This window comes from Grampus griseus, assembly GCF_964374135.1.
Source record: "Grampus griseus genome assembly, chromosome: 16".
NCBI lineage: Eukaryota > Metazoa > Chordata > Mammalia > Artiodactyla > Delphinidae > Grampus > Grampus griseus.
In genome coordinates this window covers 58,365,163-58,390,206 of record NC_139010.1, presented here as the reverse complement: position 1 = coordinate 58,390,206, position 25,044 = coordinate 58,365,163, and the positions used below count along the sequence as shown (strand labels likewise).

Here is a 25,044-nt window from a genome sequence, read left to right as displayed (position 1 = left end):
GAAAGTTGTTAAGAGAGTAAATCCTAAGAGCCATCCTCATAAGGAAAAATACATTTTTTTCTTTTTCATTTTGTATCTGTATGGGGTGATGGACATTCACTACACTTATTGTGATCATCACTTCATGTTGTATGTAAGTCAAATCATTATGCTTTGTACCTTAAACTTATGCAGAGCTATATGCCAATTATATCGCAATAAAACTTGAAGAAAAAATAAAATAAAATACATGTGGAAATACAAAGGGAAAAAGATAAGCAAAAAAGATAGTTATGGGGAATAGATGAAATGCCATATTTAAAATCCCTGCTTTTTAAATACCATATTTTAAGAGCACCCTCTTGCCTGGTACCTTAAAAATGTTAATTCCCATGTTGCCTTCTTCAAGCATATTGGAAAGTCTGCATTTCCAAGTTGCATGTTTTCTATTCCACATAGCTATAAGTCACTTTTTTTTTTCAATTCCAGAATGACTTGGAGAATTAAATGAAAACATATGAGGAAATTATTGTTTTTAAAGAAATGAGACAGTATTTTGAAAGTACAAACTTCTTATTTGCTTAGCTTTGACTTCATTATAAGTAGTCTTATATATACTTTATATCTTAGTAATAATTTATTATTAATAAGATACTTTATATCTTAATGATAATTCTCAAGATACCAATCTATATTACAGTGTCTTAAATACTTATGCTTTCCCATTTCTTTTGACCTTTCTTTCCAGGTTATGAAAGATGGAGGCTGGCTCAGTGGTTCGAGCCATCTTTGACTTCTGCCCTAGCGTATCAGAAGAACTGCCGCTCTTTGTGGGAGATGTTATTGAGGTGTTGGCAGTGGTGGATGAATTTTGGCTTCTAGGAAAGAAAGAGGATGTGACAGGTAAGAGGTTCATAATTCCTCACATACAAAATAGACCACAGACCCTCCCTTCTTTCCATATTAAAAATAAAGGTTTGGGCTTCCCTGGTGGCGCAGTGGTTAAGAGTCCGCCTGCCGATGCAGAGGACACGGGTTCGTGCCCCGGTTCGGGAAGATCCCACATGCCACGGAGCGGCTGGGCCCGTGAGCCATGGCCCCTGAGCCTGCGCGTCTGGAGCCTGCGCGTCTGGAGCGTGTGCTCCGCAATGGGAGAGGCCACAACAGTGAGAGGCCCGTGTAATAATAAAAATAAAAATAAATAATAATAATAAAATAATAATAATAAAATAATAAAATAATAATAATAATAATAAAATAATTATATTAAAAATAATAATAATAAAAATAAAAATAAGAGGCCCGTATAATAATAAAAAAATAAAAAATAAAGGTTTAAGGGGAAGCCCAATAAATACACTTCAGATCCTTTTGTGTTTTCTGTGTGTGTTTACTGTGGTTTCTGCCAGCAAGGAGAGAATGTCTGTTATCACTGCCTCTCTCCTTACTGGTTCCTTTAAAAGGTTGACATGGTTAGGTACCAGGTGCCCTCCTAGATTCGTGGGTGTCCTAAATTTATTAAATCTGCCCTCTACCCTAGATGCACTTAACTCCCACTTTCCATGCACCTGGTTTCCTTTTTTCTATTCTTGAAAAATGTTAGCACCAGTTTCTTTTATGAATTTGCCAAGGGAAGGCTGGAAGTTTTTCCCCCACACTATGCATCTATGTTAAATCCAATCTTTAACTTATATATATTTATGGAAGTCTGGGCTGGAGTATATCATACAGTCCTTAGAACAGACTCTTATTGTTACTTAAGCCACATTTGGGAGATGATAGATTATTTCCCAGTAGAAGTGACATCTCAGCTGAGATAAAAATGGTGAGTAGGAGTTAGCAAGGCAAAGAGGATAGGCAGAGAGAATTATTCAGAGGCCCTGGAATGAGAGAGAAAGAACATGGAAGGACTGAGAAAGTTCATTCTGGCATATGGAGTGTGAATGGTGGAGCGGGGGGAGATGGCATGGGGAGATGAGCAGAAGCTAGATCATGGAGGACAGCGCATGCCATGGAAAGGAGTTGTGGAAACAGGATACTGTAAACGTGCTTTAAGCACAATCAGATTTGTCTTTTAGAAAGCTCGATGCTGCAGATTGAAGAATGATAGGAAAGGGCAAAGCCAAAGGCAGGGAGGTGGGATGGGAAGTGGTTGCAGTAATCCAGGTGAGAGGTGCTGATGGCTTGGACCGAGGTGGTGAATCTGGAGATAAGTGGACATATGCAAGAGATAGTTAGAAGGTGGAATCAACTAAACTTTCCGATGTGTTCCAACTGACAGGCCCTGTTTGTCTATTATTACTTGTTAAAACCCTGCCAATCTTCAGATTCAACTGTAGTCTTTTTCATAAAATTTTTCATTTTCTTCCTGACCCATTTCCTACCTTCTCTGAACTTCCATAGCAATTTGTGTACCTAGGATGTGACACTGGATTTCAAACTGAATTATTGTTTATGTCTGAATTAGATTTTATGTCTGAATCAAATTTTAAGATTTTTCAGGGCCAAGACTGTCTTACTCATTTTCCCCTCTGCAGTGTGCCTTTGACAGAGTGACACCCAGTAAATGCTCATTGAATTGAATTGCACTCTCTGTGTTCTGCATGCACCTAATTTTGTGCACTGCATGTTTTCTACACTATATTCTCCAGTGATGAGTACTCAGTGAGTTTTCAATTCAGGGTTTATAAATGGGATCACAAAAAAGGTTTTTGTCCTGGTACACAGACAGAAAAAAGGAATTTTAATATTGGAAATGTTTGCTTTTATTTTCAGGACAGTTCCCCAGCAGTTTTGTGGAAGTTGTTACCATTCCCAGTCTAAAAGAGGGCGAGAGACTGTTTGTCTGTATCTGTGAATTTACATCCCTAGAATTGAACAGCCTTTCCCTCCATCGAGGTAAGTTGATCATCCAAGAGTAGACTGTTCAAAATAAGATTGGTGGAGTCAGTCCATTTTGACAACTAGATCTTTTTTTTGAATTTTTATGTGACTAACCTCTAGAGAGTCTTCAATAATACCAAGATAGTGCTGACAATAATAATGCCTTATATTTGAGTAGCATTTCATAATTTCCACAGCATTTTCTCTCACAAATACATTCTCATTTCATTCTCAGCACAGACCTGGCAGGTAGCAAAGTGGGTATTATTAACTGCATTTAAAAAATAATGAAAATGACTTCCTCCACTTACCATAAAAAAAAAATGATAATAATAATGAGAATGAGATTCAAAGAATGTTCCCTGCAGTTGAGAAGTTTTGGCCTCAGAATGTGAAGTTACATCACCTGATTATTTGTAAGCCCGGTATTCTCTTTCTACTGCCCCAGGTTGTAGCTACACTTCAGACTACAGTTATCTTTTTTCCCGTAAAAATTGATATGACTTTGCTAACAACATACTATTTATTAATGCATAATAGTAGAGCAGGAATTACAGTATGCAAATTAAGAGAGAGATGCAAAACAGCCCCATTGCTATTCAACTGTTAGGTAATGTTATTAAAGTTCTCATCAGAACCAGTTTAAAGGGAAGTGGTTTAAAACGGATGGTCATAGCCATGTCTCAGTGATATTCCAAGTATTTCTCACTTCTTACACTCTGATAGACATATGAACGTCTAAAGAGTGACTAACAGTTTCGGCACATGTACTTGATTAAGTCCATACATTTCTGCATAAGCACAGAAGCCAGTAGTGTTCCACAAACTGAAGCTTATGATCAGTGCAATTTTATGATGACTCACAACAGTCATCAAAATTGTATAATTTATTAGGTATGTTATTACTGTTGTTACTTACTCTTTTGAGTATGGCACTAAAGGGATAGGCTTAATTTCTTAAACTGTGTACACATATGGGAGAGAGAGTGCAGAGGTGGGGAGAGAGACCTAGCAAAGTCCCTAACCCTTAGTCAGTGAGAAGAAAGGAATATTGGGCTTTGACCTTAATCCTCAAAATCAGCTTTCAGAGTTTCTTGCCTTCACTTTACACTAAGCCTCTACCTCTGTTCTGTGTGCTTTTTTGCTAATCCACGTTGGGAAGACAGACAGAAATAGATGAAGATGTTATAGGAGGGAGCCTCATATGTCCCTACTCACATCTCTCCCATAGGGGGGCTGAGTCCATGTCAGACCAGTCAGAGGGTCTGGTGGAAGCCAAGGCACAGTGGCTTCCACCAGAGCTGTGCAGAGGATGTGGGTGGCCTGGCATTGTTTTTTCCTACACCTGGTTCCTGGAGCAAATACTGTGTATAACAATGTACTATGTGGGAATATACAGTATGTCTACAACATTTGAGGAATTTGAGGAAGTGGCTTCTGGAATTAGTTTTTTTGCTTCATAATATATCTTGCATAGTCAAGTCTTAGGTACTAAACAGATTTTCTGCTGAATGCCTCTCCTGGGAAGACTGGACTGATGTGTTCTGAACTTGATTTGAAGTTAAAATCCACCTCAGGAATCCCAGAGCCACCTGAGATTCTCAGGAAAACCCTGGTGTGGACCTTTCAGCCACAAGTCACCTCTACCAAGACTGACTCAAGGTCAGGCTGGGTCCTGGAGTCTGTAGATCTTATCTTGACTATCTTTTAACAAGTTAAGGCTGTGGAGCTGAAAAACATAAGCAGAGCTCAAAAGAAGAGGATGCAGGGCAGGGGGAATACATAGGAAAAGAGAGAATAGAAAGAGATGTACTAATTATTAGTGGTTTTATCTTCTGTGATATTGTGCTGCCAGTAAACACACTGACTATTCAGCTCTCTTTCCTTCTATGCTGTTCACGTATTTTAGCTCTGTATGTCTTCCGATTTGAACATAATAATAGCCTTTGAGGATGGGGATAGTAGGTGTATCTATACAATTTGTCTTTTTCTGGGAAGTTTAGCTTGAGACACAGAAATGATTTTAATTCCTCTTGTTTTCTATATATATAACAGATATTTTACTAGTTAGAAACAAAATCACTAAAAAAAATGAAAATATTGTTTTATACTATATATAGTTTATGACTTGAATCTAAGTCTACTGCTTGGAATGGCCCTTCTACTTCTTAGACTGAAAATGGCCCTTCTGCTTTTTCCATTAGATCAGCGTCTCCGCTCATGAGTATATACATTCCTTTATCCCTGTCCTCTAGTACTATTAATCCAGTTCCCTGTTGTTTCTTTGCCTTTCCTTTGGTCCTTCAGTGTAGCAGTGAAGCTTCTCCTCTTCTGTGATTTAATATATGTCAGGAGGGATTTGGAAACCTTTAAGAGCATGTGGGATAATGTTTGAGATCTGTTTTGTTTTACCATGCTGCCTTTAGTTGTTATTTACTTACCTTTCAGAAGTATCGAGAGTTATAAGAGAAAAAATTATATATTTTAACTATAAAATTATATTATTAAAAATATATATGTATTTAGGGCAGGCAGTATAGTTTAGGGGATAAGAATTCTGATGGCCCTAGATTTAAATCCAACTTCACAACTCAATAACTGTGATTCTGTACTAATTACTTAAGTTCTTTTGGCCTCAGTTTCCTTGTCTACAAATAATAATACCTACATCAGGGTAGTTGTGAGGATTAAATGAGGTTATACATGTAACACATCTGGCAGAGGGTAAGCACTCAATAAAGATTAGCTATTTTATTATTCTCAACCTAGGATTCTTGGGGTTCATGGATGTGCTTCGGGGGACCTTATTTTCTGATGATTATGTGAAGTTTTGTGTGTATGTACATTTTCCCTGGGAGATTCTATTTCGAATCCAGACCACCAGTAGTTCTTCCAGCAGGTGTCACCCTTTCTCCTTTTCCCGAAGCTTTCTATTTGTTTTGGTCTGTTCCCTGTATTTTGAGTTATATTTAAATTCAGAAACAAGTTTGTCTCTTAGATCAATGTAGGTGCTGTCCTAGAAAATAAAGAGGGGAAAAAAGAGAGAAAAAACAAAAGACAAAAACAAAACAACAAGGAAAAGACAGAGAAAGAGGAGAGAAAAAAAATTAGTGAGAGCGATGAAATATTTAATTGCCTGACACAACACAGAATGCTTATCCCTTGCCTATAAGCTCATGCTTCTAGGCCACCTCTCAACCCCCAGAAAAGACCAATGAAAATTGATAAACTTATTTACAAATAAATAGATAAATGATAATTATCAGTTAAAGCACTTGTGTCATAAGTCTGTGGTGCCATGTGTGTGAGATATCAGGATTTAGGTTCTGATATGGCTCGTGTGGAAACCCAGGTAAAGAGTGGTAGGTCTGCATAGAGTACAGAGTCCCTGGGCAGTAGATTTCAGTGAGGGACTTTATCCTGCAGGGTCAAACTACTTATATTCAGATTCTAGGACGTTCATTCTTTCTTATCATCTTATTCTTAATGCATTTCTTGTTTGAATAAAAAAATCTAACCAGAAGAAACAAGCAGTGTGGTGGCTGGGATTAATCGTGCATAAGCAAAAGGCTCAGGCTGACCCTAAGAGTCACCCCACTTCCTATTTTTTTGTTCACTCTATTCCAGGAGTTCCTCATATTGTTGTTTTTGAAGTTTAGAAATGATCACTAAGCAGCCTCTATTCCTAAGGCATAGGAATGCAAAAAACTCAGTAACAGGGCTGTAAAATAAAAGTGTTCACCAAAATTATCTCTAAAGTGCTTTTCAGGGCCTAAATTGTGACTTAAAACAAACAAACAAAACCTTTATTATATAGAAATAATCAACAGAATGACAATCTGCCAGGTAACAAAGCTTATCAAAACAGTCACCCAGGGAGTTCCCTGGTGGCCTAGTGGTTAGGATTCCAGCCTTTCATTGCCATGGATCGGGTTCGATCCCTGGTTGAGGAACTGAGATCCTGCAAGCCGCATGGCATGGCCAAAATAAAAACAAACAAAATTGTTTTCGGACTTCCCTGGCAGTCCAGTGGTTAAGACTCTGTGCTTCCACTGCAGGGGACATGGGTTTGATTCCTGGTCAGGGAACTAAGTCGTGCCGCATGGCCAAAAGAAAAAAAAAGAAAGAAGGAAAGGGAAAAAACAGTCTGAAAAAAACAACTGAAAATAGGAAAACAAACCCTATTATAAGGGTTTCATGAAGATTTGGTAAAACAAGAAAATATTCTAATTCTGCAGGTTTAAAAAAGCCAGTTCAGGGCTTCCCTGGTGGCGCAGTGGTTGGCAGTCCACCTGCCGATGCAGGGGACGCGGGTTCGTGCCCCGGTCGGGGAAGATCCCCCATGCCACGGAGTGGCTGGGCCAATGGGCCATGGCCACTGAGCCTGCGCATCCGGAGCCTGTGCTCCGCAACGGGAGAGGCCACGGCAGTAAGAGGCCCACGTACCGCAAAAAAAAACCAAAAACAAAACAAAACAAACAAACAAGCAAAAAGCCAGTTCAGGGACCTCCCTGGTGGCACAGTGGTTAAGACCCCGCCTGCCAATGCAGGGGACAAGAGTTCGATCTCTGGTCTGGGAAGATCCCACATGCTGTGGAGCAACTAAGCCCGTGCGCCACAACTGCTGAGCCTGCACTCTGGAGCCCGCGAGCCACAGCTACCGAGCCTGCATGCCTAGAGCCCGTGCTCCACAACGAGAGAAGCCACCGCAATGAGAAGCCCACACACCTCAATGAAGAGTAGCCCCTGCTCGCCACAACTAGAGAAAGCCCGCACGCAGCAACAAAGACCCAATACAGCCGAAAGGAAGGAAGGGAGGGAGGGAGGAGGGAAGGAAGGAAGGAAAGAAGGACAGAAGGAAGGAAAGAAAGCCAGTTCATTTCAAAGCCAGGAGAGTGGGAGTTTTGGCACGCTTTTATTCTTTTTTTTTTTTTTTTTTTTGGCTGCGTTGGGTCTTCGTTGCTGCACGCTGGCTTCCTCTAGTTTTGGCGAGTGGGGACTACTCTTTGTTGTGGTACGCGGGCTTCTCATTGCGGTGGCTTCTCTTCTTGCGGAGCATGGGCTCTAGGCGCGTGGGCTTCAGTAGTTGTGTCACGCGGGCTCAGTAGTTGTGTCACGTGGGCTTTAGAGCGTAGGCTCAGTAGTTGTGGCACATGGACTTAGTTGCTCTGCGGCATGTGGGATCTTCCTGGACCAGGGCTCAAACCCGCGTCTCCTGCACTGGCAGGCAGATTCTTAACCACTGTGCCACCAGGGAAACCCACGCTTTTATTCTTAATCACCAAAAGACCTACTGTGTCTGAACAGTAGCCATGTCTCCAGTGAATTCCCTCTGTGGTCCTGATGGAATGGCCTTAGAACTAGTGGGGGAAAAAGTCACTTGTAATTCTCAGGACCCCAAACTCTGACCAATGGATATTGAATCAGGAATTAAAGGAAAATAGAAATACAGGACCAAGACCCTATTTTCAGGGACATCTAAGCAAAACAGCATGAAATCAGTGAAAATGTATTGGGTGCCTACCAGTAAATGCAAAATCTTACATTAGAAGCTGTGTAGTATATAAAAATACAAGTGTCAAAATTGTTGATATAAGTGATAATTTCTTTAGTAGGCTACAGATGGCCAAGATGTGTGTAGGCTTCTAAGGTTTCTCAGGGAAGCATGCTAAGGTTTCAGATGGAGAGGAGAGGCTTCTGTAGGAGACAATGAAAAGTCCCCTTGTGTGGAATAGGGTCTCAGAGGTGAGATAATATTGGATAGCTGGGGATGGGGCAAGGGGAGGTTGTGACTGGATGTGAATACCAGTTTGCACTGAGGTGAAAACATAAGAGTAGCCTTTTGGTAGCTTAGTTAACTAAACCTCTTTGGAGAGTGTCCACAGCAAACTTATTTTTTTAAATATATTTCCCGTAGTAAGAATAGGATAATTAGGGTAGAAGCCTTAGGCGGTAGGAAGAAGCCTTCATGCCTCATGGTAAACGTTTGAGCAGGGGAGGGATATGATAAAATGGGTACATTTGTAATCTTAGTTTGGCATGAATCATTTGGTAGACTGGAAGAGACAGTGTCTGGGGCGAGGTTTAAAAGAGTGAGATATGATGGGAGTTGGATAAGGTAGCAAAGAGTAAGTGACGAATGGAATAAATATTTTGAGAGAAGAAATTAGAGGACAAAAGGAAGTTAGAAGCATGGAGCTAGTTAAAAAAGTTAAAACTGATGATCTACAAAATGAATAGTTCATAATCAGGTAATTAAAAGTTTGCTGCAAAACAATTTGCTGCAAAACAATTTGCTGCAAAACTATAGGGTAATTTTTTAACTGGGACAAATCCTTTCCTCACCTTCTTCAATAATAAGGCAGATGCTAACTGTTTAGCTTATATTTTGTGAAGATAGCCTGAAACAACAATATTGGAGCTACTGGTTATTTTCAAAAACAAACTGCTGATTACTAGAACATTCTTCTAAGATTTCATTATGATGTATTTTCAGGATAAGGATAGTTCAAGAAGGGCTCTAACCAAGTGAGAGAGTGGCATGGACATATATACACTACCAAATGTAAAACTGAGCTAGTGGGAAGCAGCCACATAGCACAGGGAGATCAGCTTGGTGCTTTGTGACCACCTAGAGGGGTGGGATAGGGAGGGTGGGAGGGAGGGAGAGGCAAGAGGGAAGAGATATGGGGATATATGTATATGTATAACTAATTCACTTTGTTATAAAGCAGAAACTAACACACCATTGTAAAGCAATTATACTCCAATAAAGGTGTTTAAAAAAAGAAAAAAAGAAGGGCTCTGGAGAAAATAAATGAACAGTTTGTTGTCCACACCCTACACTTCCAACCCATTCCTGAAGATTCTTTCTTTGTTCGATTTTTGATATTGAATATAATTTAGTGTGAGAAATTAGATCCATCTATTCAAAGGACTGTAGTGGCCATGACTATATTCTTCATCATTTATAAATGAATCCAGTGGTACAGACTATTGCTGGTAGTAGCATTTCTCTAACTTTTTGATCTTAGGATGCCTTTACATTCTTAGAAGTTTTTGAGACCCTAAAGAGCACTTGCTTGTGTGAGTCTATTGATATTTACCATATTAGCTGTTAAAGCTGAGAAATTTTTTAAATTATCAATTTATTTTTAAAAACTCATATTAGCATTAATAACATAAATAACAGTTTATGAAAAATAACTAGTTTCCTAAACAAAAAAAATTTAGTGAGAAGAGTAACATTGGTTTGCATTTTTTGCAGATGTCTTTAATACTTGGTTTAATAGAAGAAATCTAGATTCTTGAATCTATATTCAGTTTGCCACGTTACATTGTTTTGACTGAAGTATATGAAGTGTATGAAGAAAATATGATAGTTTTGACCTCACAGACCCTCTGAAAGGATCTTAGGGATCCACCCTAAGTGTCAAAAAGTGTTCATGCACTTAAAACTCTAGGTTTATATTCCCTTGAATTTGGTAGCTATTTAAGATGATGAGTTGCACTATTAGTTATACCAGTATCCTGCTGAGGTGATAACCGAGGTCATTATCTTTGCTTCTCTTCTCTTTCTTCAGGTGACCTAGTGGTTCTCGATGGCACTCCCACTGCCGGCTGGCTGCAGGGCCGGAGCTGCTGGGGTGCCCGGGGCTTCTTCCCATCCTCATGTGTTAGGGAGCTCTGCCTCTCCTCACAGAGTCGGCAGTGGCACTCACAGAGTGCCCTTCTCCAGATTCCCGAGTATTCAATGGGACAGGCCCGGGCACTGATGGGGCTCTCTGCGCAGCTGGATGAGGAGCTGGACTTCAGAGAAGGGGATGTGATTACCATTATTGGAGTTCCTGAACCAGGCTGGTTTGAAGGGGAGTTAGAGGGTCGAAGAGGCATTTTTCCGGAAGGTTTTGTAGAGCTTTTGGGGCCCCTGAGGACTGTGGATGAGTCAGTAAGTTCTGGAAATTGCGATGACTGCATTACTAATGGTGAAGTAGATACCAACACAGGAGAAGAGAGACAGCCAGAAGAGGAAGGCGAGCAGCCAGGCACCTACGGGATTGCCCTCTACAGATTCCAAGCCCTGGAGCCAAATGAGCTGGATTTCGAAGTAGGCGATAAAATCCGAATCCTGGGGACCCTGGAAGATGGCTGGCTAGAAGGATCACTGAAGGGCAGGACAGGCATCTTTCCTTACCGCTTTGTAAAGTTATGTCCTCAAACAAGGGTGGAGGAAACCGTGGATCTGCCACAGGAAAGCAGCCTCACCAACATCCCTGACACATCTTTGGATTGTTCAGAGGACTTCTTAGAAGTGGAAGGAAAAGGACATGAATCTCATGAGTATAAAGCAGAGAAGTCCAACTCAGTTATTTCTGAAACATCCACTTCCCCACTGGAGCATCTGACTTCTGAGTATGAAGAAGACAAAAACTCTCACTGGGACGTGGGCACCTCAGAAGGGCCCCCAAGAAGCACAGGTTCAGGGCACGAACAGCTTCTTACCAAATACTCTTCCACAAAGGATCCTTCAGAGGTGGTAAATGGTGTTACGTCCCAAACTCCAGTACCTTTTCATCCCGAATTGCAGAAAAACCAGTATTATTCTATAGGAGGAGGAAGCAACCCCCGCCCCCACCAGTACTCTGACCCTCTTCCTCTAGAAGCAAGGACTAGAGACTACTCCAGCCTACCTCCCAGAAGAACATACTCCCAGCCGAAAACCCTTCAGAAGCCAGTGACACCTCTTCATAGCACCTTTTCCCGTTTAGCCTCCAGGGCAGTCAGACCCAGCCAGTTGAGCCCTCAGCTCCAGGGCATGGCGAGGTGTGTGAAAAAGCACCTCACACCCAAAGAAAATGCTTCCAGCTTTTGCTCTACGTCAGAGAAATCAGAGATGAAGCCTGGTCTGCAAGACGAGACACCTGCTGTGGAAGCAGTGGCACTTTCACAGGGAGACGGCAACACGGACCTGGATTCTAAGTTGACACAACAACTGATAGAGTTTGAGAAGAGCTTGTCAGGGCCCGGCACAGAACCAGATAAAATTTTGCGCCACTTTTCAATCATGGACTTTAACTCCGAAAAGGATATTTTCCGAGGTTCCTCGAAGCTGATCATCCAGCAGGAGCTGCCTGAGAGGAGAAAGGCTCTAAGGCCACCGCCACCCCGTCCCTGTACTCCAGCATCCACTCCTCCCCATTTGCCAGTGGACCAGAGCCTGAGACCGGAACCACCCTTGGCAATGCGACCTTCTCGCCCCGCTCCCCTGCCTCCCTCGGCCCAGCAAAGAACGAATGCAGTACCCCCCAAGCTCCTAACCTGTAACCGTCCTGGCTGGGAGAGCCTAGAAAAGGAGGGCCCTGAGAACATGGAGAAAACTTTGGACCAGACTTCCCAGTGTCCCTTAGTCTTGGTGAGGATTCAGGAGATGGAACAGGACTTGGATGTGTGCTGCAGGGCTCAAGAAGAGCTGAACTTACCGCTGGAGGAGAAGCAAGAGGAATCACTAAGGGCAGAGACCCCTGAGAATCTTGAGTTCTACGAGAGTAACATTGAGAGTTTGGACATGGAACTCCAGCAACTTAGAGGTAAGTGATGAGGAGATAGTATATACTTGTTTCTTGACACCCACAAGTCCAAGTAACAGCCTACCCAGGCTTTTAGCGATGTGTTATCATCTATGATGGACAATTAAGGAATGGTTTGCTTTTTATTACCTAATTTCTCACTCTGTCACCACAATTAGATGGCTCTGTCTGAATGTATCCTATGACCACTATAGCCTCCTAACTCCATTTGCTGCTCAGGTAAAAAAGCTCAGACCTCAGTGACATTTATACCTCCTATACCTCTGTGACATCCATAGCAGTTGTGCAGATGGAAGTCCCCAGATATAACTTTCTTTAACCAGACTCTGCTCAGGACTGAAGACTTCCAGGCTAAGACTCATGAGAAAACAGTATGTTGTATCTTTGTGGTCCAGGGACTAAGTTTCAATAATAATAACAAACATTTATTAATGCATTAATAAGCATTTGTCACAAAGAATCTTCACAGCTACCTTGAAGGTACTGGGTTAATTCATTTGGCTACTTTATAGATGAGGAAACCAAGACTTGCAGAGATTAAGTAGCTTGCTAAGGGAACCGGGAATCGAGCCCATGTCTTTAACTACTATGGTTTACTGTTTCCCACCTTGCATATTCAAAAATTGAAATGCTGTCTCTTAACTTGGGGGTGACCAGGCTCTGGAGACTTCATTTGTATTCACCAGCCTATCAAGAGAAATAATTTATAAAGTAGGAAGAAGAAAAGAGTGAGATAATAGCAACTGGTCTAGAGCCTGAGGAGAGCATGACTGCATGCCCTTTGGCATGCGTGCCAGAGAGCTCTGAACCTACATGTCCTTAGGAAAGTCAATAATAAAAAGCACTCTGTGGATCTAGGAGTTGCAGGATCCTAATAAATAAAAACAAGATAATGGTGGCCCAGAGAGACTAAATCAAGATGGCAGACCACGTACACATACCAACTTCCCCTTGTCCTTTAGATCTCTAAAAGTGAATGAAAAAAAAAATAATAAATTCCAAGAAGAAAGAGTATTATCAGAAGGCCAGAAGTCGAGTAACTTTCTGAAAGATGGAAAGCAGACGGATTACAGAAAGAGAGGAAACCTCTGTCTAAAATATGCTCAGGCAAGAATTGCTGTGCAAGTGGACACAGTTCTGCGGGAACTCCAAACTCAGAGGCATGGCCTGGGAGGATGTCCTGGAGCACATGCAGGGTGATGAATTAGGGACCAGCCAGATCACTGGGCCCCTGGGTCATTTGTGCTCAACAGGACAGTGGTGACATTTGCTCTCAAGGTAAAGCACGAGGGTGAGCACCTAGACATGTCCTCAAGAGGGTGTTCATTTAATATGAGTATCTGAACTCTTGGGGAATGCCAGATGCCTTGACGATTTCAGAGTGCCTGAAAAGGAATCCTGAGGGAACTTTGGCTCAGCGCTACATCCTCAAAGACATAGCAAGCCCCAGATTCTCCATCACCTTCCATACATACAAGTTTTGAGATATACTTGTAAACTGTTCTTGCATTAGACATACAGGTGACAGAACAAAACTCTCCCAAATTCCAGGTAGCAAAAATTTCTCAATAATGATACTTATTAGAATTAGTAGTGTTCCAGAGAAATATTATGTCTTCTATGCATAAAAACAGTGTGCAGTGTTTTTAAAGGACTATATGGAGTAATGGACTGGTACTGAGGGATGAAATTGGTATTCTTTTTTATTCAATTGACCTTCTTCTTCAGGACTAATAATTCAGCTGGTGTTCTTACTATGTTTTTGTTTTTTTTTTAAGTTCTAAAAGTTTAATGCTGTGAAAGACCTGCAGTAGGTGGGTATAGTCTTAATCAGGAAACTGTTCTTTATTTGCATTCACCAAATACAGCATTGGCTGTATTAATATTGACTTGATTGCTTTTCAATAGGTGTATTATTTGTATCAATTGCTAGTATGATGAAATTACTTACTTCTTGCAATCACTGACAGTTCCTCTTAAGGTCATCTTTTTCTGTCTTCATAAAAAGTGTATCCAGCAATACAAGAAGTCCCTTGAAAGAGGCAGAATTAATCAGTTTGAGCACCAGGCTTTACCCCTCCAATCCAGTCCCATACAATCTCTAACCTTGAAATTTAAGGCATAAGATTTAAAGAACTTTTGATACAGTATTTATCTAATCCTGATTGATATTATATTTAGTTGTTTATATGCCTCTCGATGAAAATTTTAAGCCTAATGAAAAGACAGATACTGTACATTAGTTGGTTTGTCATTTCCCACACACCTGGTATAGTGTCCAACAGGTAGTAGACTCAGTAAATACTTGGTGAATTTAGTTTAACTGAATGAAGTTGAAGTTTCTGCTCTACCTTCCAGAACTTTCAAAGATCTCCTTCCTCCATTGTTACTTTGAACTTGGACTACTGGAGAGCTAAGGACTGTCAGTGCTGAGATGCTGGTCCCCTTGTCAGACACAGTCAATGGTAGCAAAATAGTCCAGTCCTGTGCCAGACCCAAAATTAGGTTCTTTATTGTAGCTATTGCTCCTCCTTCCTCTTCTTTTTTTTCTTCTTCTTTTTTTAAATAAGAAAATGTATGGACAAATGCCTAGCTATGCTTATCATGTGATAGGCATTTAATAGGGGTTTGAGAAATTAGAAGAAATATAATTAAGAAGCACTTCTAATTGCAAGACTTAAGTATAAGAAGAAAGGGTATGGCTTTATTTATTTGAACTGTAGTCAACTGAGGGCTCTGGTTTGTGCTTGGTGGTTTTAGAGCAGGATACACTTGACGGTTTGGTTTACATTCAGCTCCACCTTATGCATATAAGTGTGAATCTAGTTAGATCAACAGGGAATACATTGAATGGATTCAATTTAAGTATAGGATGGTATATAGATTTACATATAGCTCACACGTAAATATATGTAGCCTTTATACTGTTCTTCATATTGCTCCTTAAAACTCTGGAATTATTACGTCATGAGGACTCATTTCCTAGAAGCTGTATTTTTTTTCAAATCTGATATGTTACCTTTTATAGTTTTCTGTTTCCTGTAGGTGTCTTTCAGCTTGTTTTTTATTTTCTTTACCTATGGTAAGAATAGTTATTTTATAGTCTGCATATGATAATTCCAAGATATTAAGTCTTAGTGGGACTGTTTTTGGTGTCACATGGTTCTCATTCATGTGGTCTAGACTCCTTGTGTGTCTGGTTACCTTTTACTGTGTGCTAGTCATAGTATTTAGAAAACATTAAGACCGGAGATGAAGGCACCTGTCTCCAGAGAGGATTTGCACTTCTTTCTGTCAGCTGCTTCTGGTCAGCTAATGTTTCCCAATTCCTGAAGGATAGTAATCTTTGAGATTCAGGAACAAGAAATTGTAATTCCTGAAATTATAAATTATTCTGTATTTTTAAAAAAACTGTTATTTACGTGTTCTTAAGTAATAACAGTAATGTATGTAATAATCAACAGTGAGCAATTTTCCTGTGTTAGGATTATACTAAAAGTTTCAGAGATTTTGTGTATATATACACATATATATGAAATAAATGCATAATTTTTTATTATTATGAACCAAAATATTATGAGATTATATATTTTAATGACATGTAAAATTATTCTCTACCTGATAATTAACTTTGAAATCTTTTTTACTTTTTTAAAAAAATTTTATTTATTTATTTTTGGCTGCGTTGGGTCTTCGTTGCTGCGCGAGGGCTTTCTATAGTTTCAGCGAGCGGGGGCTACTCTTCGTTGCGGTGCGCGGGCTTCTCATTGCAGTGGCTTCTCTTGTTGCAGAGCATGGGCTCTAGGCGCCGCAGGCTTCAGTAGTTGTGGCTCGTGGGCTCCAGAGCGCAGGCTCAGTAGTTGTGGCGCACAGGCTTAGTTGCTCTGTGGCACATGGGATCTTCCCTGCCCAGGGCTCGAACCCGTGTCCCCTGCATTGGCAGGCGAATTCTTAACCACTGCACCACCAGGGAAGTCCCTATTTTTTACTTTTTACTTTAAAATAATTTTGGATTTATAGAGAAGTTGCAGAAATAGTAGAGTTCCCTTAACCCTAATATCTTACATAACTCAAAAATATTTATCAAAATTAGAAAATTAACATGATACTAGACATCTGATAATATAAAACATTAAAATAAGGGAATATTAACACAAAATAAATGTTAAATAAAAATAATTTAAAAACTGTAAAATCATACCACAAATATTTAGTATTTAAAGTGATTTTTAAAACAAAATTTTAAATACACAAAGTATTAGTTGCCCTGTCTGATGGGATTGATCTTTGTTTTGTGACTAATATTCCAGACATAGAAAAAAGTTTCCTTTGATGTTGGTTGAGTGTTAAGAATATATCCAAAAACATCTTCAGGTGGGGCCATTAGGGTACATGTTGCTTTGCATAAGCTCATAATCTTTCTTTTTTTTTTTTTTACAGACAGGTTTTCTTTTTTTATTTTCTAGCAACTATTTGCATTGAATATTTCTTTTTTTAAAATTTTAATGAAGTGTAGGTGATTTACAGTGTTGTGTTAATTTCTGCCGTACAGCAAAGTGATTCAGTTATACATATGTGTGCTTATATTCTTTTTTAACAGTGAAAATATTTTGTCTACTTGCCCTGATTTTGACTTTGCCATTGGAATCAATATTGTTTTGCTAATTCAAATTTTAGACAATAAATTTATGACAACATTCACATCTTTGAAAATTTTTTTAATTGAAATAATTAACATACAATATGATGTTAATTTCAGGTAATACAACATAATGATTCAATATTTAATATTCACATCTTCTCTGCATTTCTCTTGTTAAAATACTTACAAAGAACTATAGCCTATAGCAAATACAAACACTGGAAAACACTGAGCAAACATTTTTGAGTAGTATTAAAATAATGGAACATTTGCCTCTGAGCAAGATTCAGTGCTACACAGAATCATGTGTCAGAATTGCCAATTTAAGGACTTATTTTACTTCTAAAATTTGATATTTCTTGGACCATCACTTCCAAGGTTTATATAAAATATACTGTGCAAATACGCTTATTAGTATTTATTTATTTTTTATTTTTATTTATTTTTGCTGTACGCGGGCCTCGCACTGTGTGGCCTCTCCCGTTGCTCCGGACGCGCAGGCTTAGCGGCCGTAGCTCACGGGCCCAGCCGCTCCACGGCATGTGGGATCTTCCCGGACCGGGCCATGAACCCTTGTCCCCTGCATCGGCAGGCGGACTCTCAACCACTGCGCCACCAGGGAAGCCCCTTATTAGTATTTATTTTATTTGCAAGAGTGACTCACTGTTAGCGCACAGGGCCATGAACACACGTGCTTTATAAACACATTCATAACATAGCAACAGTTACAAGCAATACTAACTGATTAGGTCCTAGTCACTTTTCTCCTATGTACTTTTGTCCCGGTCAACCTTAATCTTTACTCTGTGGGTCAGTATTTTCTGCTCTTGCTTTCAACTTGACACTGGTAGATTCTTTCTACCAGTAATGAGACCAGTAATGTCTCTACATTTATTGTTAAGCTTTATTCTCACAGAGAGTTATAGTATTTTCTCCTTTTTTTCCAGATTTCTCCGCTGATTTTTTCTTACGATTCAGAAATCGTAAGATCGTAATATAAATTATATAAATATTATCGTAATATAAATTCCCTAAGCAATGCTGAGGAGGAATTCCCACGTGGAAACGATATCATTCTGAGTCCACCTCCACCTTAAACTAATTTCAAGGCTTAAAGTACCTTGGACGGTGAAGGTATTAGAGTGAAGGTATTAGAGCCCGAGATGTAATTTTGCAGGAGGGCTGGTCCAGTTCTGATTCTCTCTCAGGAGCCTCTGGAATCTTAGCTTATTTATAGAAAAGGTCTCCTTTTAGACTCCTTACCTTGCCTTGGGCTTTGGGTTATCAACCTCTTCTCCTCAGAGGGCCATTGGAACAAAAGCTGAGTTTTCTGGGACTGGTAGATGCCCCAGGGCATTGTAGTTTCTGTGGTTATTTACCCCTCTGGATTCTAGTTTTCCTTTTGGTTTTGGCCTGTACTCTGCCGTCTTGTCATTGATGATAGTTTTAAGATTTTTAAATAGTTCGTCTAACTTTTTAAGCTTTCTTTCTGTGAGATGGTTGGCCTAAACGTCAATTATTGGAAATAGAAAGTCCTTTATTAGTAGTTTTAGATAAGCTAGTGTTTGGCTGTGTCTGAGAATTAGGAGTTTTAAGTCTGGAATTATCATGTAGAGTCAGGGTAGAATGCTAGGAGGCATTTGTGAATATAGTGTGTTGGGGATGATATGTCATTGTAGGCTTCAGGATGCTATCGAGTCAGTCACTCATTCATCCAGCAAATGTTGGTTAAGTTTTTACCATGTGCCAGGCACTGTGTTAAGGGCAGCGTATATAGTAATAAACATAGATGTGTTGTCTGCCTTCCAGGAGCTTCTGGTCAGATGAGTTGCTAATTAACAAGTAGAAGTCCATATCTAAAACACAGTACCTTACTAGTTTGGGAAAGAATTCTTATACCTGAGGCATTCCAAGGAGTCTTCAGAATAATAAATTGCTTAATAATTTAAGCATATAATAATAATTGAGTTCCCTGGTGGCCTAGCGGTTAGGATTCCGGGCTTTCACCGCCATGGCCTGGGTTTAATCCCTGGTCGGGGAACTGAGATCCCGCAAGCTGCGGGGCATGGACAAAACAAAAACAAAACCAAAAATGATACCTTCAAATCTGATAAATAGTTTGGCTTCTGAAGCAGTAGAAACATTCAGCGTTAGTCCACAGACTTTTCAGATTTACCAGTACAAGTTACTTTTAGAAGCCCTTATTAGAACTACATCCTGTGGCCCTGAGAGAATCTCATTTTAGCATATCATAGTCCTTTTCTACCTCGAGGAGAGGTTCACATGCCTGAATTGGACAGTCAGGGTTGTACATTCATTTCTTTACTCAGCAAACATTTCTTCAGCATATAGTATGACCCAGGCACTGGCTATACACTGATGAATAAAAAGGATATAGTCATAGTATCATTCATATTTGTGTATCTTTGAAACTCTAGTGATCATACTGATATTGACCTCTGTATTTAATCACACTGTCTCTCTGTCTTGCTGCCTTTGAATTATGGCCATAGTTAATTTCTGTGTGGGCCAAGACCCTGTTGTTCTAAATCAGTGCAGTGGTTGGTAAATTGTAGAGTCAGCCTCTTCCGCATCAGGAACCTTGCTCCTAAACGTCTCCCCTTAAGGTAATGCCAGGAAGAAGTTTGGCCAGAGACACTCGGGGTAATTTTTAATTTGAATTTTAAATGACTGTTGCACATCAAATCAGAATGTTTTTCAGGAAAGTAACATTTTCCTGAAATGTTAGTAATGAAATGAAAGTAACCAAGATATTGGGTGAGATCTAAGGTCCACTAAAGAGAGCCATTAGGTTAACCAGTTGGAGAATGACTGATATGGAATAATAACATCTTTACACTGAAGTGATACATAATATTCCAGACAGATTTTTTAAAATTGAAGGTATGGTTTTTCTACATACAGAAGCAATTTATTATTCTGAAGACTCCTTGGAATGCCTCAGGTATAAGAATTCTTTCCCAAACTAGTAAAAGGTAATAGAGTTTAAAAGGTAAAACGTTTCGTGGTCTTTTAAGATATAAAAGTTCATGTAAAAGAAATAATGATTTTTCTTTCTAGTTTCTCAGTACATAAGAAAAAACCCAATATCCTCGGCTTTTGTAACATCTAGTTCAGGGTGTTGGCTCAGTAAAAATTAGCTCAGTTACTTGTAATGGATTTTATCTTGGTATATAAATCCATAAAACAGCAACCATAGTCAGAAGCCATTCAGAGTCCATGATGATTCAGGACAGAAGCTAGTTTTCCTTTTAGCAGACAGGGTTTAATGTATGTCAAGAACCGTAGCTAGGAATGGTTAACTTATAATTAGCCCGTGATGCACTAGTCTTTGCAGTTTGTAGTGTGGCTTTGTGAACATTTCTTCACCTCAGCTCCAGGCAGAGGGGTGGAGAAACTGGAATAGCTCCAGGGACTTCAAGTATGGGTTTCAGATTTCACCCAGGCTTTGCAGCACTTAGTGCTAGCCTCCTGCCTCAGCCACAGGCATTCCTGCTGCCACTGGCTACCTGAGCGTGTTGACTACTACTGTTCACTTTACCAGATGTAGCAAGACCCCAAAGATGAAAAACTCTGGGGCAGTCATTTATTCAATAAATACTGTTGAGCTCCTGCTGTATTCCAGGCAGCGTTCTAGAGTTATAGCCGCGATCTCTGCCCCCATGGGGAGAGACAAACAATAAGTAAAAATATGCGTATTATTAGGAGGCAAAAGAACCTATGGAATCAGGAAAGTGACTTTTGAGTGAAGATCTGAATGATTGTAGGAAGCCAGCCAAACCATTTTGGGGGTGGGGGAGATTATTTCAGGCAGCTAGAACAGCAAGTATAAGAGTGTGCCTGTTGTTTGAGGAATAGCAAGGAGGCCAGTTCAACTAGAGCAAAGGCATGGGCTTTGTAGCCCATCATTCGGAGTAAGACGAGAAGCCCCAGGAAGGTTCTGAGCAGGGGAGCAACATGATCTTAGAACTTTACAGAGTCACTCTGTCTGTGGCGTTGAGAAAATACAGAAGTGCAGAGGCAGAGAGACCAGTTAGGAGGCTACTGTAATGATCCAGGCAAGAGGTGATGGTAGCTTGCACCAGGATGGCAGAGTGGGGTTGAGGAGAAGTGCTCAGTTATTTTGAGCATCATATATAAGGTATATTTGAGTTGGAGCCAGTAGGACTTGCTGGTGGATTGGATGTGAGGTGAAAGAGATGAGGATGACCCTGAGATTGAGCAACTGGAAGGACTGGAGTTGCCAGTAATTTCTCAATTAATAGTGAAGAGTGCAGGAGACGCTGGTTGGTGGGGGAGGTGGGACAAGGCAGAGGTCAACCGAACAATTTGATACACAGGCCAGAGTTCAGAGGAGTTAGGCCTGGAGACATAAATTTGGGACAAATGAATTTTGACAGCACATAGACAAATTCTTTCAGCACATAGACATTATTTAAAGTCATGACATTTAATGAGATTACTTAAAAAAACAAAAAAAGTATAGATAGAGAAAAAGAGAAGAGGCCCAGGGAGTGAGCTGTCTGGAAGATAGGAACGGAAAGAGTAGGATGATGACAGCAATTATAAATAATTGAGTGCTTATACTTTGTCAAACAATGTGCTAGGTGCTTTTATACACTTTTTCCAGTTCCCCAAATTGTCCACAGCTGACAGATGAGAAAACTGAGGTTTGCCGAAAGTCTCACAGTTGGTAAGTGGGAGAGCCAGATTCAGATTCAGGTGGGTTTCACTGTACAGCTTTATGTACATTCTCACTGTGCCACAGCGAAGTGGCAGCGTGTTTTGACGTAAGGAGGGATTGCTTGACCTCTGAGAGTGGGTGGTAGGAAGCAACAGTTGGAAAACTCAGATCTACAAGTGCTCAAGGTGGAAGGATCCCAACTGACTCTTGCCAACTTACTTCCAAAATAATTTATGCCAACAGTAACATTTTTAGTACTCTGATTGGTTGAAAACTATTTGCTAAATTACATATATCTGTGGATTTAAGAGCATATATGTATGTATTGACATATATATTTTTAAAATATTTAATCCTTCCTCACAGATATACTTTTTTTGTGGTACGTGGGCCCCTCTCACTGTTGTGGCCTCTCCCGTTGCCGAGCACAGGCTCCGGACACGCAGGCTCAGCAGGCATGGCTCACAGGCCCAGCCGCTCCGTGGCATGTGGGATCTTCCCGGACCGGGGCACGAACTCGTGTCCCCTGCATCGGCAGGTGGACTCTCAACCGCTGCGCCACCAGGGAAGCCCCAGATATACTTCTGACTGTTGGCTTATCATGAAGTTACTTAAGTTTCCAAAGTGTTTACTCATTCATACTAGTAACATCCCCAAGCTGCTCACGGTTTCCAGTTTCTCTATTTGAACCCTCACCTAACTCACCTTTAAGTGCATCATAAGGTTTAAACTCTAAAACATCTTGAATGCTTCTCACAGCCCTGTCCATTTAGAACATCCTTCAAAGTATATCAGATCCCCCCAACACCTCTTATTTTCCTGTATTGCAGTCTTTATTTTTCTTTTTACAGTGCTCTCAGACTCTTTCCTCTGTTTCTGCCTTCCCCTGTCCCAGTCAGTTGTCTTTTCATTAGTCCACAGTCTCTTCCTTTACTGGGGAACTTACTTTTTGATCTTAAGTATCTGTCTTCTCCCTCATTTCCAGACCCTCTTCCCACTTAGCTGGAGGCTGTTGCTGTATTGAGATCCCTCAAGTTACTTTAACCTTAATGATAGGGTCTTCTTTACAGCTCCTCCTAATTAACCCTTAGGCTGAGAGGCAGCTGCACTAAGAGTGGAAACCACATTCCTAGTCAAGGAATTTCTTGAATTCCTTCTGTGTGCTAGGTAACTGGGTACAAAGGAAAAGACCTGGGGCAGCCAATGTTGGGAATGTGGAAGACAAGGGAGATGAACTAGCAAAGGAAAAGGAGCAGCCAGTTAAGTGAAGGAAGAGCTTCAGGAAAGAGGAAGTGACTCTGTCCAAAAGCTACTGAGAAGCCAAGTAAGATGAAGTCTCAGAAGTGACCATTGGATTGGATGACCTTGTCAAGGGCAGTTTCAGTAAAGTGATAACAAAGGGGTAAAAGCCTTATTGGAATGGATTAAAGATAGAGTGAGAGGTAAGGAAATAGAGGCATTGAGTATTTGGCTTGCTCAAGTCTTTCAAAGCAGAAGTTCTTTGTAAGATGGGAAACAGGACTTCCCTGGTGGCACAGTGGTTAAGAATCCGCCTGCCAGTGCTGGGGACACGGGTTTGAGCCCTGGTCTGGGAAGATCCCACGTGCCGCGGAACAACTAAACCCGTGCGCCACAACTACTGAGCCTGTGCTCTAGAGCCCGCAAGCCACAACTACTGAGCCCGCGTGCCACAACTACTGAAGCCCGCGTTCCTAGAGCCCGTGCTCCACAGCAAGAGAAGCCACCACAATGAGAAGCCCGCGCACCGCAACAAAGAGTAGCCCCCGCTCACTGCAACTAGAGAAAGCCTGTGTGTAGCAACGAAGACCCAATGCAGCCATAAATAATAAAATTTTTAAAAAGATAGGAAACATTCATAGGCTCATGAGACTGATGGTTAGAGGGGGCACACTGAAGTGCAGGAGAGGGAGGGCCTAATTGCCGAAACAAAGTCTTTGAGGGGTCAGGAGGGAGTGGATCAGTGAACCAACAGAGAGAGAGATTGGCCTGTTATCAGAGCAGAGACAGTTCTTCCATTCTAACAAGAGGGAAAGCAGAGCAGATGGGTACAGATGTAGGTAGGATGGTAGATTTGATGGTGAAAAGATGAAGAAACAGGCTTAGAGAGCTTAAGAACTTTCCCAAGATTATACAGCTAGTTAGTGGCAGAGTCAGGATTCAAAAAAAAAGCACAGCCTGTGCTTTTAACTTGTAAGCTCTCCTGCCCTCTGCCTCGCATCTAGCATGTGCCCAATAAATATGACCACCATCAACTCATTAAACATGGGAGTACCTCTTGTGCCCCACGTACAGAGCTGTGCTGGAGATTGGACTTGGTCCTTGCCCTCAAGCTTTCAGTGTAATAAAAGGAGGTAAACAAGTATAATAAAGTAACAGGTGAGAGGGATATTTGCATGGTGCTCTGGAAAATAGCAAGAACTATGGGAATCAGAGAGCGTCACTGGGGCAGAGTCTTAGAAAGTGAGGAGGAATTGATCATCAGGCTGGAGGAACCACGTGGGCAGTTACAGAGATACTGTGAAAAGTTTAGGTAATTACCTGTTCTTACTAGATTGATTTATTTATTTTTACTGTCTCCTCCCTTTTGTTCCTTTACCTTTCCTCTACTTTCTGCCTCTTTTCTCTCATCCTTCAAATCCTGCTGCCCCACCTTCGCTTCTAGCATTATGTTCGGAGAATTTCTATCCAGGGATGGTCATTGTAGCTGATCACCCACCCTATAGTAACCAGTAACAAACATCATGGCAGAGTACTGCTCAGGGCTTTTGAAGAGGGCCTGTGGAATGTGACTGTTGTTTCAAGTGAAAGGGAAGATAACTATCTACAAAGTTGTATTTCACCAGTAGGACTAGGACTGAGAAAAATAAGAAAGTTATTTCTCTGTTATCTCCTCATTCCCTTGGGCCACATTTCTTTGCACACAGATTTATCACATGAAAAGTGCAACCCATTCACAGCTTTTGATTAGTTCTGGGTCTCAGTAATGAGGCAAACCTGAGGCAGTTTACATTTTTATACAGACTATATCTTTAAAGTCCCACAGGCAGTAGGGCTTAGAAAAAGAGAAGAGGGGGTGAGGTGGGGAGAGGGGAGCTCCATATTATAACCAGCTCTTCACTCTCCACTCATCCAAAGATCATTTCTTTTTACCTTTGTGTAACTTTTACTACTGGATTATTTTTATAACTAGTATCCTTCTTACCTGTAATTTATCCTCTTTTTATCTG

General features: G+C 40.7%; 1 protein-coding gene across 1 annotated transcript in view; it reads left to right on the top strand.

Moving 5' to 3' along the window:
* Positions 1–737: 737 nt before the first annotated feature.
* The window catches only part of DNMBP (dynamin binding protein), a gene marked incomplete at its 5' end in the record, with an annotated part of 76,261 nt that continues 51,954 nt past the window's right edge, over positions 738–25,044 (top strand). Inside the window, 3 exons of the mRNA XM_082673605.1 lie at positions 738–882; positions 2,755–2,877; positions 10,446–12,449. Of these exons, the coding sequence (XP_082529731.1) occupies positions 738–882; positions 2,755–2,877; positions 10,446–12,449 (2,272 nt within the window). The remainder of the gene's footprint in view (positions 883–2,754; positions 2,878–10,445; positions 12,450–25,044) is intronic.